The 19,811-nt window shown below is 40.7% G+C and overlaps 2 protein-coding genes across 2 annotated transcripts; one reads left to right on the top strand and one right to left on the bottom strand.

Moving 5' to 3' along the window:
- Window positions 1–6,908: 6,908 nt before the first annotated feature.
- Window positions 6,909–10,013, top strand: RAG1 (recombination activating 1). Its single transcript, XM_041421128.1, has one exon. It carries the CDS (start codon window positions 6,909–6,911, stop codon window positions 10,011–10,013), a length of 3,105 nt encoding a protein of 1,034 aa, XP_041277062.1.
- Window positions 10,014–18,049: 8,036 nt separating this feature from the next.
- RAG2 (recombination activating 2) lies at window positions 18,050–19,657 on the bottom strand. Its single transcript, XM_041421174.1, has one exon. The coding sequence runs from the start codon at window positions 19,655–19,657 to the stop codon at window positions 18,050–18,052; it is 1,608 nt and encodes a 535-aa protein (XP_041277108.1).
- Window positions 19,658–19,811: the final 154 nt, after the last annotated feature.

The following is a 19,811-nucleotide window of genomic DNA, read 5'->3' as shown; positions in this document are numbered from 1 at the left end:
GGCTCCAGGGAGCTGCGGGTCCCTGTCCCCTGTCCCCGACACGCACAGAACTGTCACCACCAGCGGCTGGATCCTCCTGCCGGCCGTGTTCTCTCCGCGCTGCTGATGCTTCTATGAAGAGACATTAGGATGCGCTCCGCTCCGCCCTGAGCGCTGTTAAAGACGAGGCGCTGAAAGCCGGGGCGTGGTGGGGGTGCTGTGTGTGCTCATGGCTTGGGAGTCGCCAAAAAGCCCTTTGTCAATGCCTGCCAAATGCTCCTGAGGAACGATTTCCTCTCCCGGCCCAGCTGTGCCGTGGGGACTCCTGCAGGCAGCGAGGCCGGTGCGCTGCCTCCCGGGAGCAGGGGGGAACCACTCCCGGTGGCCGGGACAGCGGGCAATTGTAAGGAAGTGAAATACCGGGACAGTGCGAACACAGACAGATTCAGTTCCGTAGCAACGAACGAGGGGAATTTGGATGGTTGCATTAGGGAGTTTTCTTGGCAAGAATCTCTGATTAACACACACTTAAATCCAACAAACTCTTCCCACTATTTTCCGGGGATTTTCAGTGTTTCTGTCTGCATGCCATGCTCCCTGGGAGCTGGAAATCAGTGGATCGTTCCATTGCTAGAGCGCCTGTCTCCCTCTGCAGGGCGCTGCTCATGAAGGCAAGGCTATGCCAGACACTGCTGGTGCCCAAGACACACTTACATTTTTTGCTAGGACCTGCCAGGAAGCTAAAGAGTTAGGAAAGAGAAACACATGGGCTATCAGACAGGGCTCCAAAGAATCACAATAAAGAAATAACAACATTAAGGACAAATAAATAAATTGAAATTTTGTGGACCTGCTCCTGGACAACTGGACAAATTTCAGAACGACCCTTTTTCTCCTGCCGAGTGAACATACTGAATGCTGCTTTCATGAGCTGTAAAACGAGGAAATTTGTCACTGCATGGCTTTGTAAAACAGATATCCTTAGATGGAGGGGTTTGTATGTCTGAAAAATACTATTTTTTTTTTTTTTTTGTAATCTGCAAGGTGTCAAGGACAGTGATGTCCAACCTATTTTAACTGAGAATTCAAGGAATTTATCTGGAACAAGAATAAATTAATTATTTTATTCAGAAGGGTTTCCAGATTTGTAAGTCTTAGGCCCATTATCACGTATTCATTTCCACGCTGTAACAGAAATAAATGCAAAAATGCTTTTCTCCACTCGGTGGTGCCAGCTGCACAGGGAAAACATTTTCCAGTACTCGATATGTGCAGCTCAAACTGTTCAGCAATTGTGCTCTTACGGACACAAAACATGCCCAAAGCTGTAGCAATTTGAGATCAATTAAAATCTTTAGCTGCCTGCTCTATCCCTAAGAGACAATATTTTTCCAAGGTGATTTCCTGTGTACTTGGAAGAAAAGCACTTGACTAGGCTTTTGTATGCCCATGTGGTTCCTTTGATAAGGAAGCTGATGCCTGTACAGTGGGGTTTTGCAAGGGAAAAAGGCTCCTGGGGGGACGGGACAGGCAGCCAGCCACCCGAGTGAAGTTTTGAATAAGCACCCCAGAGGGAGAGATCTGCTAAACTTCGCAAAGAGCCTCAAATTCCTCAATCCTAACAATGCACATTGTCAGGGAACTGTGCCTGCCATTTCAAGATAAGAGAGGAAATCAGTCTGTGACTGCAGAGAGTGATTTTGATTGATATCTGGCATTGCAGCTCGACCTGGTATTTTTTTTTTAAAGGTCTCTCCAAGTGCTAAGGAGTGAATAGTAAAATAGGTGGGTTGTTAGGAAGTTCGGGCAAAACAGCAGAGTAGTGAGCTCAGGCCCTAGCCATCTAATGTTCTCAGATGTCCAGAAATGCCTCAGCCATGACATCCTTGTCCCACACTGCCTTGGCCTGGAATGACATCTAGGGCTTCTGTTCTACTTTAACCTGACACTCCCATTCAGATGTTTCTGATTGGGATTTATTTCATATTAGGGTTTTGTGTGTGTCAGAATCTGAGTAAAGATACTGACATTTGTCTCTAAACCCTTTTACTTTCTCCATGCATTGTATATTCCATAAACACTTTGTTTCCTTTCTCCATATATTACTTGCTTCGGCATGAATCTTTACTGGTTTGCAGGTGCTGTTAGCCTCTCGTGTAGCACACAGACTCAGGACTAACCACTTCTCCAAGACATCATCTAACAAGAATAGCTTGAGTCAGAATGGCTGGAAAAGGACCTGGAGGTGCTGGTTGACAGCTCAAAATGAGCCAGCAGTGCCCAGGTGGTGAAGAAGGCCAATGGTATCCTGGCCTGAGTCAGCAATAGTGTGGCCTGCAGGACCAGGGCAGTGATTGTTGCTCTGTACTGCGCACTGGTGAGGCTGCACCTTGAATCCTGTACTCAGTTTTGGACCTCTCACTACAAGAAAGACATTGCTGGGACAATGAGACTGGTGAAGGGTCTAGGAAGCAGGTCTTATGACAAGCAGCTGATGCAGCTGTGGTTGTTTAACCTGCAGAAAAGGAGGCTCAGGAGAGACCTTATTGCTCTCTCCAACTGCCTTTCTTTCAAGGACATTGAACCAATGTGGGGTCAGGCTATTTCCCAAGTAACAAATGATAGGACAAGAGGAAATAGCCTCAAGCTGCACCAGGAGAGGTTTAGATTGGATATTAGGAAAAGTTCTTCACCAAAAGGGTTGAAGAGTATTGGAACAGGCTGGCAAGAGAAGCTGTTGAGTCACCATCCCAAGGGGATATTTAAAACACATGTGGATGTGTCACTTAGGGAAAAGATTTAGTGGTGGACTCGGCTGTGTTAGGTTTGTGGTTAGACCTGATGATCTTAAGAGCCTTTTCCACCTAGAGACTTCTATGATTCTGAGAACTGAAAACCTTGTAAGATCAGAGTAGATAAAAGAGTATGAGTCCTCTCACCTATTTTAGCTATAGCAAATGTCAAGTATTACAACTTTTGCTGATTTTTCTTCTGGCTGACATTAGATGCTCTCAGGTAAGAGACAGAGCATTAACTGGGAGATCCTGAGTCGCAATGTAAGCACTGTGGCCCCCCTCAGCCACTTTCTCAGGGAAAAGCTTGTAAGTCAGAAATGGATTTTGAGTCCTGCAGGATCACAAAGTCTCTGGAAAAAGGGAGATGCCTGGGTGTTTATGCAGTTTTTCTGCTGTTGCAAATTCCTACGCCTGGAGCATGAACTTACGTTTGTGTTTGAAAGGACCTGATGGATCACTAGAATTTTTGCACAATGTTGTGTGTGGAGACTGAAAACTTACTTTCAGGGTGCTGTTTTACGACAGTGCCTTTCCACTTTTGAGTCAGTTTTTGAGATAGTTGCTTTGTGGAAACTAAGCATAGGTTTTCTTCTTGGGCTTTCAGGAAAGACTCTACTGGCTGCTGTTTGTGGTCACCTATGGCCCATACCTGGTGTAATACATACCACTTACTCAATGAGTATGTAACTTTTATATTGATGATTTGTCCTGCCTGCTCAGGGCCTTCAAGATTCCAGATACAGATTACTAAAGAGGTAATATCCGTGAAAATTAAATACTGGTATCAGAAGCACGGACATTTTGTGATCCCTGTTGTCATTCACCCAAACTGCAGAAGGTTGGCTGGGGAAGTGAGACATTGGTCTTCAATGAAATATCTTTGGTGTGGAACACCGAGGTGACCAAGACTACGTTCTCCTCTCAGAGAGTTAACAGTGAAGAAACCAGTTACGAAACTATAAAGAAGAAAGCTAAATGCAAACTTTGTGTTAAAAACAGTGCAGGTGCTCCTCAGAGAGAGTCTGCATACTTATCTCAGAGCCCAGGAGTCTCACACAAGATGACCTTGTTTATATGAATTTTGTGGTTAAGCCTCATAAATTGCCAGGTGCCACCTGGATTTGAGAGTTCTGTATTGTGTTCAGTTCAAATAAACTGTGGTTAGCACCAGTGTTGTATGGGGAACTCAGAGGGAGAAGGATAAGTGAGATAAACAGCACTGCAGTGTCTTTAAAAAGCAGAGGTAACACAGAAAGAGTGAGAGCACGCGTGAGAGACAGCAAACAAGCTTGACATTTGGAACAAACTGGGCAGGCACAGCAGCAGCTCTACAAACTGACAACAAGCTGAAGGTAGGCTAGAGGTATTAATGAGAGCATCCCAGATGCTTGTAGGACATCCCAGTGTTGGTTCCTTGTCCTTCTTTAATGGGTAGGTCAGTGATTTTATATGTGGTTCCTCACTTCAAAGATTGTTCTGTTCATTTTGGTGAGCCTTTTTACAAAGCAAAGTCTTCCTTGATGTGAAGAAAAGTGTTGCAATCTTGCTTGTCTTCAGAAATGTATGAAATACTGTGATCTGGGAGAAAACAGGGATTTCTTTTCCCTTTACAAGAAAAAAGAGGTGATAGTAAACACAGCTGTTTGAGTTGATTAAATAACCATGGCTGGAGATTCATGCCTGAGGTTCTCTCTGTAAGAATCTGAGTGGGGTAGGCAAGGTGAAAAGATTGTTCAGCATGACCCCCAACTAGAGTAACAGGACACAGGCACATTTTGCATGAGTAGCAGGAAATATTCCTAGCACTGGGAAAATTTCTTGCTCTCCTAAGAGAGCTGCTGTAATCTCGACTGCCTGGGAGCTAGACAATTCAAAAGCATTTGATGAGTAGCCTGTTGGCAGCAATTAACCACAGCAGAAGGTGAAGGTCTCGTAACCTGAGAGGGCATCTTTGTCATTCATTTCTTCCAGGACATGTTGAATGAAAAAGGAAAAGAGAAAACTGCTTGAACTTTCCTTTAGCATGGGTAAAGCCTGTCGGATTCATTTGAGCTGGTGATTAGTAGCAAGAGTCAGGTCATGGCTTTGGAGATGAGCATGGCACTGCAGTGGCACTTACTCAAAGGGTCAGAAGAGCAGAGGAAGCATTAAATATTTTGCATTAAATGTACGCTGTGCTGGCTGTTTCTTGACAATGACTTTGATGTCATCCTGAAGAGGCATTACTCATGGTTTAAGAGATTCTGAAAGTGCTGCTGATGATGGTGAAATTACACAAAATTGCATAGGGTGTTATGTAGAAGAGAAGCATCTGTGGGCAGTATAGGGCAACTAGGTACTCAGTTACTCTGCAGGTGGTAGGAACACAGAAGTTTTCAGGGGAAATGGGTTACTGCTCAGAGCATAAATTTCACCAAGTCCGTCACAAGATGCAGCAAGAAAGTGAGACAGTAGCAATGCTCTGAATACATCTGTGCACAGCTGCACCTCACAGATCTCTGTACAGCAGAATAAAGCACGCTCGTTGCCAGGCTGGATCAGCAATGGGCAGCAGGGGACTGCAGTGCAGACAGAGATATTTAGGAGTGTGGGCAGCTGGACAGGGCAATGTGGGCAGATGGGGACAGTGGTGTGGGCAGCTTGTTCTCGGTGGGATGAAGCGAAGAGAAGCTGAGATGAAAACAAACCTAAATTTTAGTTGCCAAGCCTAATGAATGATTTTAAAGTAAAACTCAGCTCTTCAGGAAAGAGCTAATCAGACTGGTATGTTATTCTGGATCTGGAACTTAATTAATGAACGCAGTCCTTTCCCAACAGACTGTGAAGGGCTGTGCTGAAATGATACTTTATTGAAAGGTTATAGATGAAATACTCTCAGAAACACTGGGCATCATCACTTTGAACCATGACTTGGATTATTACCATTACCTAATGAAGGACACCTTCTGAAAAGACACTGAACTGAGATTTCTAGCAAGTTATGTGGTTTACTAAGTGATAATAACATCAGTAAAAGAAATCACAGCTATGTAATTTCTAGTTCTAGGGCACTGTCTTAAGGTACAGTCTTCCTCATTTTTATTACTCACACCAACCAGAGCAGTAAAACCAAAATAAGTCAGAAAACATAACTGAATTTTCTCTATACTGTTTGTTTACCTTGTGCACTTCTCATAGCCAGGTAATGAAAAATAGGTTAGTCACTCTTGTTGTTTCTATACCATTTTATTTTCTGGGTCTGATGCAGTAGCAAAAAGTTTCTGTGTTTGAGGTGAAAGTCTTGTATTTATTTTTATACATACCATATTCCCATGGAAACCACATTGATATTACTTTTGGCTACACCTCTATGAAAGCTAAAATTAGGGTCAAATTTACACAGACATTTTCAGATTTCCAGTACCAGTAACCCTTACAGAGAGATCTCAGCAAGGTACTTAAATTAATGACTAATACACAATGTATAAATATTCTCTCACTATCAAATCTGAAGCCAGTATGCATTGCTGTATCCCCTTTGGAGTTCAGGGAACTGTAGTGCTTTGCATCAACAGAGGACGCAGTCCTCCTGCTTTAATGGAGGTATTTGTACTCATTAAGCACATGCTAAAGTACCTTACAAAACTGGGGCCTGAATAAAGTCTATGCTGGGATTGAGTGGTATGTGTTGCTCTGCCCATGTGGAATGCCATGTATGAAACACTTCTGACCAGATTCTGAAATAAAAAGGAACATGAGAGCAGTGGGTTTGCTGATTTAGATAATATAGCATGAACACACAAAATTTTGCCTTTCAGACACCAACTTAGTTCAGTTTTGCATTAAAAAATTCACCAACTTTCAGAATGTAATGCTGTTGTCTATAGTAGCTTTACTTATGGTAAGCTCCTTCAAGCAAAAGAAGGAAGGGGCAGATTTGGATGTTTACTACAGGATGAATAATGGCTTCATGTAAGGTGCACAGGTGAGCAAATAGACATGTGATGCCTCAGAATCAAAGTCAAAATAAATTTGGAAATTCATCTCATATATTGAGTGGACAGCCTTTTAATTTGGAAATTAAGCTAACTTACATCTTTCTATTTCTCAGGTGATCTGGTTTCTGTAGGACTGCAGATGTCAGTGGCATCACAAATGGATCTACCTGAAGAACTTCAGCACACATATACAAAATTTTCAGAATGGAAATTCAAGCTCTTTAAATTGCGATCATTTGAAAAAACACCCTCTGATGACAGCCAGCACATACACAAAGACCAGGCAGAAGAGGCTGTTTCTTCAAACAAAGAAATCATCCTGCACGAAGATGAAGCAGTGCCAAGAGAAGAAGAGATGGAGTTAACGGACAATAGGCAGGGACTTGAGGAAGATGCCCATGCCACAAAAACACAAGAAAATAGAGCTCATCAGAACAATCTGAAGCAACTCTGCCGCATCTGTGGGGTTTCATTTAAAACAGATTGTTCCAAGAGAACCTACCCAGTGCATGGGCCAGTGGATGATGAAACTCTTTGGCTTCTGAGAAAGAAAGAAAAAACAGCAACCTCTTGGCCAGATCTTATTGCTAAGATTTTCAAGATTGATGTGCGAGGGGATGTCGACACTATCCATCCCACTCGATTTTGTCACAACTGTTGGAGTATTATACATAGAAAATTCAGTAATACTCTATGTGAAGTGTATTTTCCTAGGAACAGCACAATGGAGTGGCAACCCCATTCCCCAAACTGTGATGTCTGCCATACTGCCAGACGAGGAGTCAAGAGAAAAAGCCAGCCCCCACATGTGCAACGTGGCAAACGTGTCAAAACCACTGGGAAACACGCTCAGCTAAACAGAGGTGTAAAGAACCAACAACTCAAACAAGCACAGATAAACAACAAAAATTTAATGAAAGAGATTGTCAATTGCAAGGATATACATCTCAGCACCAAGCTGCTTGCAGCTGATTACCCAGTAGACTTCATTAAATCCATTTCTTGCCAGATTTGTGATCATATTTTGGCAGATCCAGTGGAAACAACATGCAGACACTTGTTTTGCAGAACTTGCATCCTTAAATGTATCAGGGTTATGGGCAGCTATTGCCCCTCCTGCTGGTATCCTTGCTTTCCTACTGATCTGGTAACCCCAGTGAAATCCTTCCTGAACATCCTTGATAATCTGAGTATAAAATGCCCTGTAAAGGAATGTGATGAAGAAATCTCTCATGGAAAATATGGCCAACACCTCTCTGGCCACAAGGAGATGAAAGAAGGAGAGCTCTATAGCTACATCAATAAAGGTGGCCGACCGAGGCAGCACCTCCTGTCTTTGACAAGGAGAGCTCAGAAACATCGTCTGAGGGAACTGAAACGTCAAGTCAAGGCTTTTGCCGAGAAAGAAGAGGGTGGTGATATAAAGGCTGTATGTATGACTTTGTTCCTGCTAGCTTTGAGAGCAAAAAATGAACACAAACAAGCAGATGAACTGGAGGCTATAATGCAAGGGAGGGGATCTGGACTTCATCCTGCTGTCTGTCTGGCCATCCGAATCAACACGTTTCTCAGCTGCAGTCAGTATCATAAAATGTACAGAACGGTAAAAGCTGTCACTGGGAGGCAGATCTTCCAGCCTTTGCATGCTCTTCGCACTGCTGAAAAAGCCCTCCTACCAGGTTATCACCCATTTGAGTGGAAACCTCCCCTAAAAAATGTATCCACTAACACAGAAGTGGGCATTATAGATGGACTATCAGGACTGCCACTCTCAATTGATGATTACCCAGTAGACACAATTGCAAAGAGATTCCGATATGATGCAGCCTTGGTCTGTGCCTTAAAGGACATGGAAGAGGAGATCTTGGAAGGCATGAAAGAAAAAAACCTGGACGACTATTTGAATGGCCCCTTCACTGTGGTAGTAAAAGAGTCCTGTGATGGAATGGGAGATGTCAGTGAGAAGCATGGAAGTGGGCCTGCTGTCCCAGAGAAGGCTGTTCGCTTTTCCTTCACAGTCATGAACATTTCTATAGCACATGGGAATGAAAGCAAGAGGATCTTTGAGGAAGTAAAGCCGAATTCAGAGTTGTGCTGTAAGCCCTTGTGCCTTATGCTGGCTGATGAATCAGATCATGAAACTCTGACAGCAATCCTGAGCCCCCTCATAGCAGAAAGAGAGGCTATGAAAAACAGTGAACTGCTGCTTGAAATGGGAGGCATCCTGAGAACATTTAGGTTTGTCTTTAGGGGTACAGGATATGATGAGAAACTCCTGCGGGAAGTGGAAGGGCTGGAGGCCTCAGGTTCCACTTATATTTGTACCCTGTGTGATGCAACTCGCTTGGAGGCATCCCAGAATCTGGTCTTCCACTCCATAACCAGGAGCCATGCTGAAAATCTGGAGCGATATGAAATATGGAGGTCCAACCCGTATCACGAGTCTGTTGATGAGCTCCGTGACAGAGTGAAGGGTGTTTCAGCCAAACCTTTTATTGAGACTGTTCCCTCCATAGATGCATTACACTGCGACATTGGCAATGCAACAGAATTCTACAGGATTTTCCAGATGGAGATTGGTGAACTTTACAAGAATCCTGATGTGTCTAAAGAGGAGAGGAAGAGGTGGCAGTTGACTCTTGACAAACACCTCAGGAAAAAGATGAACTTGAAGCCTATGCTGAAGATGAGTGGAAATTTTGCTAGAAAGCTCATGTCCAAAGAGACTGTAGAGGCAGTATGTGAATTAATTAAGTGTGAGGAAAGGCATGAAGCTCTAAAAGAACTAATGGACCTTTATCTGAAGATGAAGCCAGTGTGGCGATCCTCATGCCCGGCCAAGGAGTGCCCAGAACTGCTGTGCCAGTATAGCTACAATTCACAGCGTTTTGCAGAGCTCTTATCTACAAAGTTCAAGTACAGATACGAGGGCAAGATTACAAATTATTTCCACAAAACACTTGCTCATGTTCCTGAAATAATTGAAAGAGATGGGTCCATTGGGGCCTGGGCAAGTGAAGGAAATGAGTCTGGAAACAAACTGTTTAGGAGGTTCCGAAAAATGAATGCCAGGCAGTCCAAGGTCTATGAGATGGAGGATGTCTTGAAGCACCACTGGCTATATACCTCCAAGTACCTCCAGAAGTTCATGAATGCTCATAAAACATTAAAAAGCCAGAACTTCACCATTGATTCAGGGGGTAGTTTAAGTGACTCCTTGCCACTGGAGGTCTTGGAAAACAATGATTCAGCAGAACTCTAAGTACAGCACCTTTGGTGTTTGGTTTGTGATGGTGTCTCCCTTCAGGGAATCAGATTCTTCTTCAAACCTGTAGAGGTAGAAAGAAGTCTGAAATTTACAGTCCCTGTAGAGGTGCTGAGAGGAGTTCATTTAATAAACACCGTGTGTGTTGGGCATCTCCAAGAGGCAATGCACTGCTGCATTTCCCAGTTGTTATACGAAATGAAAGCAGAAAAAAATCACAAAGAAGGGTCTTTGTTTTGTTCTGGTCATATTGTTTCTAAGGGATAAAATCGAAGTAAACAAGGTTTTATAGCAAGTTTTAGTTTGGAGGGAATATGATTGTGGAGAGTTGTGACAGTTGCTGCAAAGGAGCATTGCTGTTTGTTTTGTTTGCATTTTGTTGGATATTTTGCTATTTACCTTTTAAGAGGGCTTGATTATTTTCTTGATGGTTCTTTGGGTTTTATAAGTAAAGATTTGTCAGTGAGACAGTTGGATAATTGTTTTGGATAAAGTTCAGTTATTTTTGTAGAAAATACTTACTAAAGATGCAAACTTTGATGTCACATACTCTAGAAATATTATTATTTAACATATATATTGTAGTATTTCTTAGGAGCAGATGATGGTATCATCATGCTAATTTACTATATGAAGATATAGGAAAGGTAGCTGAAGTTTTTAGAAGATATTTTTATCATAGCCTGTTTACTCTGAAAGGAAAACTTGTGCTCCTAAATCAGGATTTACAGTACCTTGTGGTTATCTCATTATATAAAGTACATTCAAGCTCTGCTGTGTAGCTTGTTCCTTCATGAGCATTTTAGACTTCTATGGTAACTTCAGTGTATAGTACAACTTGCATTTGTACAGCTTTATTGAATGAATTCGTGGCCTCACTGAAGTCCCCAGTAAATCCTCATTAATACCACTAGGTGCAGAGTTTCACCAAGTGACTCCAGTCACAGCAGTCCCATTTCTCAGGAGATGGTTATTACCTTGATCAGATACGTGCCAGCAGGGTATTTCCCTGACTGCTGCTGCCATACTCCAGCTGTATCTGATACCAAACTTTTTCTCCCCTGGGATATACCACATGCACTGCCTCATTTTCCAAATCTGTAAAAGAGGGATAATATTTATTAGCCTCAAAGACAGTTCTTACATGACTAGTAAAAAAGCAATAAACTCTCTTGAAATTTCTGCATGCCACATTTTTCACTATTACAGTAGTGTTTAGTTGGTATTTGTCTTTCTGAAGTGATATTTAGTATATTCATAGTTCATAAAATTATGACTTTAATTCATGGACATATTCATGAAACATACTCAGGTAACTGAGATGCCTTCAAATCATCTAGATCTGTCAGATCTGCATCTGTGGCTAGGGTGTTACTGTGTTTGCAGTAATGTTTCTGAAACAAGATTAACTGCGGAAACAATCAAAGCACAGATCTAAAAGAATTCACTTTTCTTTTTTTTCATTTTGATGTGGCAGAAGTTGGTTTCTGAGTGTAAGTGAACAATGAATTTAAAAGAATTAATGGCCTGAGGTTTGTTTTGTAGTATCTTGTTTATGTTTTTTACTATATCTTTAAGGGTCTGGCATTTACCATTCATGGACAATTAAAAAATAGAATTAAGAGCTAGTAATTAGTACCAATATTAACGTTATTCTAATTATGCCTTTCTTTTGATTTCAACTAATTAAATCACTATTTTAGAAATAGTCTAATTTAGGATTTTAGTTTGACATGATTTCTTTAAACATAGTTTAACACAATGTCAAAATCTGTAGTTGGAAATAATGTCTTTTTTCTAAGCAGTCCTGAGGGCTACAGAATTTTCTGTATGATGTATCATGTATATCTGCACTTGCTGAGTGCTCATTTCTAGATTACTTTTTTAAAAATTTCTTTGAAAACAAGTATTCCCTATATAGCATTAAAAATAGTTTTGCATAACTATCATTCTTTACCAATAAATGCAGACCACAAATAGACCTGTTTCCTAGGGAGTATAAATAGCAGGTATAAAGAACATTCTCTAGCAGTTATAGTTTTGCAGATATAGTTTTCATATTTGGTCAGCATATATTTCATTATACAAACAGTTGCGCACTTTTCTTTTTCTCTGTATGTATATTTGGGACAGCTGTTTTACCTTGTGCTGTGTCCTAGAATTTGCTTGAATGACTTAGGGGTTTGTTTAACAATCTTGACTAATCTCATGGTGATTTTCACTCCATTTAAATGGTATATATAATCTTCATTGCCTTTTGCACAGGAGTGGATTTCAAGTAATCCAAAGTCATCCATAGCAATGCATTGTTGTGGATATGCATTTCTGTCATGCAGTGAGGGACCAGACTTTGTTAATTTTGCACATGTAATTTCAGTGACTCTAACGAAAACATGGTCGAATTCCAAATTCAATTTAACAGACTGCTGACATAACAGCAAGTGATTGGTCTCATTGGCTATGAAAGGGCTGAGTAAGTTTTATCCTTGTACACATGGTTGCTTAAAACAAACCTTACATCCTGGGGTAACTCATCAAAATGAACAAAATGTGAGTAGGGACAGAGGAATGCAGCGCCATGTGGCAGTATTCTTTTGTGAGATATTTTAAGTTACAAAGTCACATTTCACACTCTACCAGCTCTGGGGAGGATAGCTGACACAGAGAGGTACTGCTATTTTTCCCCACTTTTCTGTTTTTTCAGACTGGAATCTGGTTTAATCTTGTATTTCCACATTGTTGACATCTTTCTGTACATCAGTTGAGAATTTTGAGCTCATTAGAACAAACACTGAAAGGGCAGATACCTGCAAGTGCAGCTTTTGTAAATAGAGCTGAAATTACAATGCTGCATGCACACAGCCATGCACTGGAAGGCCAACAAATCCTGACCGCAGACAGGTGCAGCATTTGGTTATGCAGCCTGTTGTTAAGCTTTCTCACTTTGAAGAGGCTTTAGAAATATGGAGAGACTTCTATTCATGATACTTTTTCAAACCTTCACATTCTCTTTTTTACTGGTACAAATCCTTCAGTAACTACAGTAAATAATTACCACTTTGTTCTGAAACTGTATTGACAGTAGTTTTCATACAATCACATTATGTATCTTGGTTTGTTTGGTTTTGTTTTCTTCCAGGGTTTGGTATTGTGAATTGCCATGTTATAAATGATGTGAACTATGTTAGAAGCCATGATTCTGCTATCACATGTTCTTCTTCCTCACAGGAATAATTATATTGTCTTTACACAAATTAGCTTTGATTTTTAATCTGGTAGCTCAGAAAGAAACTCTAGATATTTACAGGATCCTAATTTCTGACTACACTGAGTTATTTGCTTTGTTTCACTGCATGGCTTCATAATTTTACTTTTTCTTACTGTATTACAGTTTCTTATTTCATTAAACCAGTTTAAAATAAAAGTCATAAATATTTAAGTTTCTGACTTTTTATTTCTTACAGTTTTTCAATGATGCACATAATTTCCTAGTGGTAGTCTTAGTTTTCATTTAAATTGTGGATGCTTTTCACAGTTAGGCTGTTCTAACACCCAGAGGCAGCTGTAATTCCAGCCCTCTTCTGGAAGTCACTAATTTAACACAAATGAAGATTACTCTGTGAATCTCAGCAGTCCTTTCAGCACCCTTCCTCACAGGCAACTTTTTGACAGAACAGTAAACTGATACAAAACCAGTTTTATTTAGTCTGTAAATGTCTTTTGGTTCATTTACAGATACCATCCCAGATTTTTTTTGTAAAATCAGTCTTGCACTGTAGTCACCATGCTAATACATTAAGTATCTTTTGCATCAAATTTTGGCTCCTCACTAGAGGTTAAGCTGTAAAGATTAGCTCCAATGTACCTTTCAGTCCATTATTTGTAGCTTAGCTTTATTCTGCTTCAGAAAAAATCTTTCTTTCTTCCTTACAATGATATCTACAGGTTAAGAGATTTATGTGAACCAACTGGTTTGAATGGAAGCAATGATGAAAAAATTAAGCTACCTGATTTCCTGTGTAATCAGATAACCAGAGATCTAATATCTGCACTTTATATCACCAACTCAGCTTTTCCATCTGGCATCAAGTAAAAAAATTGTTGGATGGGAAAAACCAGAGCCCTTATAAAGCAAAAGCCTAAGCCTCCAGCAGTTTTCTGGTAAATTAGGGTGATGTAACTCCTTAACTCCTAAATCTGTAATAACTGACTGAATTTTACTTTCCATGTACTCCTTTGGAGATAAGATGAAGAATAATGAGGCTTGCCAGAGCTCTTCAGAGTACTGCTTTAGGGGATTGATATGGTGTAATGATCAAGCAGCTGACCAGCTGCAACTACTAAGTGTTTCCTTAAGTGTTTAAGGAGCTTTTGTACCTTTTTCATCAAGCTTAATATTGTCCACGATACAAAAAGACATATTAGAGATTATTTAATTAGCAGCTTTTCTAGCAGCATCAGGAGAGAGGTTGAGATGCATTTTCAATACTGCTACTCTGGAGATGGGCATTCTGAGCAAGTGGACAAGTAACTACCACCTCTACAAAGGAGGTACTGCACATCTGTGGAATGGCCAGGGCCCTGCTCTTCTCTACATGTTTATGTATTGAGAAACTGGAGAGTTTATAAGGTTATCCTCTTGCTTTTTCTCCAAAGTAAAAACGTGCTCCACAGTGCCAGAGTTTTTAAAGTAGAGACAACAAATTGGAGTTTGATTTTCAAAGGCTCAAGCCTTTCCCAGAAGCTAGTCATGTTTGAAATGGAATAGGGTAGGAAATCAAATATAGAGAGAGCTGAAGCCACCAATCATGAAAAAGAAGTAAGCCAATCCTTCTGTCTTTAATACATAGGGTCCAACAGTAAATAACTTAAGAAATTCCTTTTCAATCTGAATTCAACATTTTCCTCTTGCTTTTGGCTCCCACTTGCATTATTTCCACTCCTTTCAAAGGTCCATTGGTGCAATGAGTCACTCTGAACTACAACACATGCTTTAGTGCTACCAGTAAAGTTTGTGCTGTGCTTTTCCTGTAAATTAATCAGGTACTTCAAGGTCCAAGCACCTTTTAATAGCAGTAAAATCCATATATTCTTCTCATAGCAGCTGATAATAGCAATACAGTGTTACTAAAATGTGTCTGGGAACCATGATGCTGCTTACTGTGGTCACAAAACACACAGGTCAATTGGATGCAGATACAATAGAGATTTACTTCTGCACTTAAATCTACTTCATTTTATCTGTTAATTCTAACCTGCCTGAGCAAGAAACATCTTGTATTGATTAACTGGTTTTGAAGACAATGAATGCTTTTGAAGTACCTGACTCAGGAAATTAGGTGCTTTCTGCAGTCTTGAATGCTATGTCAAGTGTCTTCTTTACAGGCTGAAGTTTGTATATCTCTTTATGTTCAGATCCTTTCAAATATTTTCTGTTTTACTTACAACTTCTTTTTCCTGCAGTAGCTACAGTCTCTGAGATGTGATTTAATGCTGCTTGTACAGCCTTTCACTGTGAAGCTGGGACATGCTTTAACCAAGCAATTTCCCCCTCCTACTCAAATAAACCATACATTTAAAAAAACCATCTCAAATACACAGTACACTTATGTTATGGGCCCGGTGAGGTATAACATAATGTCTGACTGTGAATTGCTTTTTTCATAGCCACAGTGTTAAGTAAAGAACAACAGCTCAGGTAAGAACTGGAAGGGACCACAATGTGTGCCTGTGCTCCCAGGGATTCAGGGAGTCACTGCAGCTGCAGGAGTCAGTTCTGGAAATTCAGAGTTGCTCCCGACATGCTGCAACCACACCACCAGTGCCCAAACCACAAGGCTTTTTCTCAGGCTACATGTCACTTCTGCTAGGTTGAGCTTTCCCATGACAAAATATTTCCATTTTTTTATTTGTCTGCACTGGTAGACAAATTTGTCATACAGTGTGCTGTCCAAGGAACTTGAGCTAATGACAGTAACTGAGAGAGGTAACAGGCAAAAACTCAGTCTGGGTATTGCCAGGGAATTCAATAATTATGGGCAGCCCAGTAATTGTGGGGAGTCCTTTGTTGTTGTAAAATGGCAAAGTGTTGGTGTTGAGATGATGTGGCTTTAATGTAGGTGCGGATTTTTTCAGTTGATGTAAATAAGTTCATGATGAAGATATATTTTAATGACAATTCAGCTCTCTAAGACCTATGACTAATCTACAAAAGGGGACGTTGACTATTTAATTTCATCAGTTTGAAGGGACTTTACATGAACCTGATATTAACTTACTCTTTGGAAAAACTTACAGCACTATATACTCTGAGCTTACATAAAGTAACATAACAAAGGAAATGCGAAGCTGGCATTGAAATCTGTGAATTTATACCCATATACAGGCAGTAGAGAGGGCAGTCAGGGTGATATACTTCCCCTTTAGAAGCCAAATTCAAACTTTAAGTTCCCTCAGCACATGGAAAGTTTGTAAATGGAAACTTTACCCTTTTCTTTGCTGTTCACTTGGGGTGGTAAGGTTTTAAGGGCAGTACTGTGCAGACAAGTCTGTGTTGACAGGAATACTGTGCTCCACACACTGCTTTGTAAAGGAGTGGCTGCTCAGGGTCTGCACATAGTGATCAAATAGATGACAGCTGCTCCTGTTTCTCTTTTTTATTCAGGGATCCAGCATGAGAGTTGGACTGTGAATACTGTGCTATTATTGTTGGCTCACAAATGTTGAGCTGCTGGTATTGATTTTCTGAAAAGCTGTTTAGAGCAGTAACAAAAATAAAAAATAACATCAAGAATGATGAGGCTTCACAAATAGCCAATAAAAGAATCCACAAAAATCTTAGTAAACTCTTGGGCTATTCAACCTTGACGTTGTCCTTTTCAATCTGAATCCAATCTTCTCCTCATGTTTTGAGAAGCCAACCGCATTTGTTTCTACCCTAACAATGCTCCACTGGCTCAATGAATCACTCAGCTACAGTTTGCACTTCTAAGCTTTCACACTCTACACAGTCACCCTGGGAAAGCAGAGAAAGAAATGGGTAGTGGAGGACCTGGAGTAAATTATAAAAGTCCTGTTCATCAGAAGAAATTTTTTCTGAAGTCAATGGGAGCTCACAGCATGGGGTGGCTGTCAAGCTAGACCCCTCATCAGGCCTCCTATGGACCTCCCAAGCATACATGCTGTCTTTTTGTAAAATTTAGAATTTACAGTATTTAGTTTACTCATGAATACATGAAAAAAACCACAGATTTTCATTATAAACTTTATTATCTTACTAAATTTTAAAAAATAAAAACACAAAGAGCAGTTGACAATCACAGTCGTTTAAAAAAAGCTATTTAATTTTTACTGTGAGATGATATTCCTCAACTGTAGCCAAAACTGACATATAATCATTCCACAACTCTCAAAATAAAAAAAATTAATTATCCAGAATTAAATGCTCCATATGTAAGCTTTCCATAATGGAAGTCCCTGAAGAAAACTGACCCTCAGTATCTGAATATTTCATTATTTCTGACACAAGGGACTTAAAACCACTACTTTTGTTTAAAACCAGAATAATTAGTCTCATTTTATTTCATTACATCAACATAAAACTAGAGTAATGCAGCTACAAATTAGGTCAAATATTTCTAGAACTACTGACTAAGATAAAAAATTTAAATGGGCAATATAATGTTCTTAATGGACAGATGGTAACAGCACTGACTACATGGGACAATGTCTTATCCTACCAGCAGTTCCATTAAACACACTGGGGAGTAAGTTACAGCATACAATTCAGCACAGTTTACCAGTGTCTGGCTGTGTGTTTGCACAGTGCCCTCTAAGATGGGGTCCCTGTCTGGGTATTACAAAAATACACATAAGAAACAGAAAAAATTCATGTGCTTTGAAATTTAACAAAAACATTGAGATAACTGAAATAAGAATATATCTTCAAGCTTCAACCCACTTTGCTTCAACCATTGTTGCCTTTGCCTGTGATTTCATTTCCTCCCAGGTGAATACAAATCATCAGTGTAAATCTATTCAAAGAGTCTCCGAAGAAAGGACTTTTTCGCTGGTGTCGATAACTTCATGGTTTTCTTTTTGCGCAATGGTTTCATGGGTGGCTTTTTCAGGCACATCACCTTTTGGGGAGTTTGTAGGCCTTTATTGAGGTCAACATGCTCATTGCAGAAATACTTGACATTTGCTTCTGAGAGATGTAGAAGCATGGTCTCTGAGAGATCCATACACTGTGCATGGACCCAGTGGCCAGCCCCGCTGGAGCACAGGATCATTGCAGGCTTGTTGAGTTCTGTCGAATAGAAAGGGACCCAGGTGTTGATGTCAATATTGCAACTGGCACAGCAGGTGATCCAATAGCCTGTTTCTGATTCATCTTCTTCATCATCTTCATTGTAAGTATCAGCATCGCCAGCATCAAAGCTATTGGCTTCAGCACTAAAACAAAACTCCTCCGAATCTTCAAATGGAGTGGAGTCTCCAGGGTCTTCACTTGATGTCTGACTGCAAGTTTGTGTTATCAGTTCTTCTTCCTTGTCCTCTTCTGCTCCTTTGCATCTCAAAATGTAGAAGTAGTTTGCATCTGGGATTATTTGTTTGTTGGCCCCTGGAATGCCCAGCAAAACAGACCCTTTACCCATATCACAGCCAAACCATATTCTGCAGTGTTTAATATCTGGTGTCCACTCTGGGCCCACACTTTCAACAATCTCTATCTTACTATCTTCCAGAACTATGGTGTTACACGCCAGCCGTTTCTGGCTGTCTGAGTGGTAGCCACCAACAAGGACAAATTCATTGTCCCTGATCTGGGTCACTATAGCACTTGACACTGATATCCCCCCTGGCAGGATGGTGCAGGTCACAGCCGGGCTGCCCAGGGGCAGGTCAATTTTTAGCTTGTACAAGTTGGGGGACCTGGTGTTATTTTGAAGTGAGTGGCCTCCCAAGATGTAGATTGTATCATCTCTGGCAATTGAAACATGGAAAGAAAGTCCATCTTGAAGTTCTGGAAGTATGTATGATGTACAGCATCCAAACTCAAAATCAATCAGAAACACAGATGGCAAACAGTCGACTACACTGTTCCATGTTTCAGTGGTTCTCTGTGCAAGAGGAGTATACGACCTCCCTCCAAACAGAACACTCATGCTTTTCCCCCGACTATAAACCACATTAATTGTATGCCCATATCTAGCTTCAGGCACATCTCCACCCAGGTCTTTCTCAATGCACTGGAATGTCATTTTCTTGCTAGTTTTGCTTATCAAACTTATAAAGTAAATCTTATCAGAAAGGTCATTGTTAGGTGTTTTACCACCATGGATGATATACTGGTACTCATCAGCCCTTGCATCTCTTCTGAGCGTGCAAAGAGCAGGGTAGCGGAGAGGGGGAAGGTAACACGAGTCTTTAGAGAAGAAGACAGGTTTCATTTTGAGCTCATTCTGCTTTATATCCAGAAGGAAAACACCAGTGGGGCAGGATCTCTTTGGCCATCCTTTTTGACCAAAAAAGAAAACATGCCCATCAAAATTCAGGAGAGAGAAGCCCGGCTGAAGCAAGGATGAGTTACTGATGGTGGTTATCATCTGCAGCGACATTCTGTCTGTTGACTGGGCCATACCGTGGCTGAGAAAATAAAAAAAAAACCCAAAACCAGATCAATTAGATCCTATCACAATTATTGTGATTAGATCCTATCACAATTATTTAACAACACAACTTGAATAAATCCTATGGAAGTTGCGCTGCAGCTCACTCTCTGAAACTCACACA

Source organism: Onychostruthus taczanowskii, unplaced genomic scaffold (assembly GCF_017590055.1).
Source record: "Onychostruthus taczanowskii isolate IOZ18803 unplaced genomic scaffold, ASM1759005v1 scaffold69, whole genome shotgun sequence".
NCBI classification, from domain to species: Eukaryota; Metazoa; Chordata; class Aves; order Passeriformes; family Passeridae; genus Onychostruthus; species Onychostruthus taczanowskii.
This window is presented reverse-complemented; position numbering and strand designations above follow the sequence as displayed.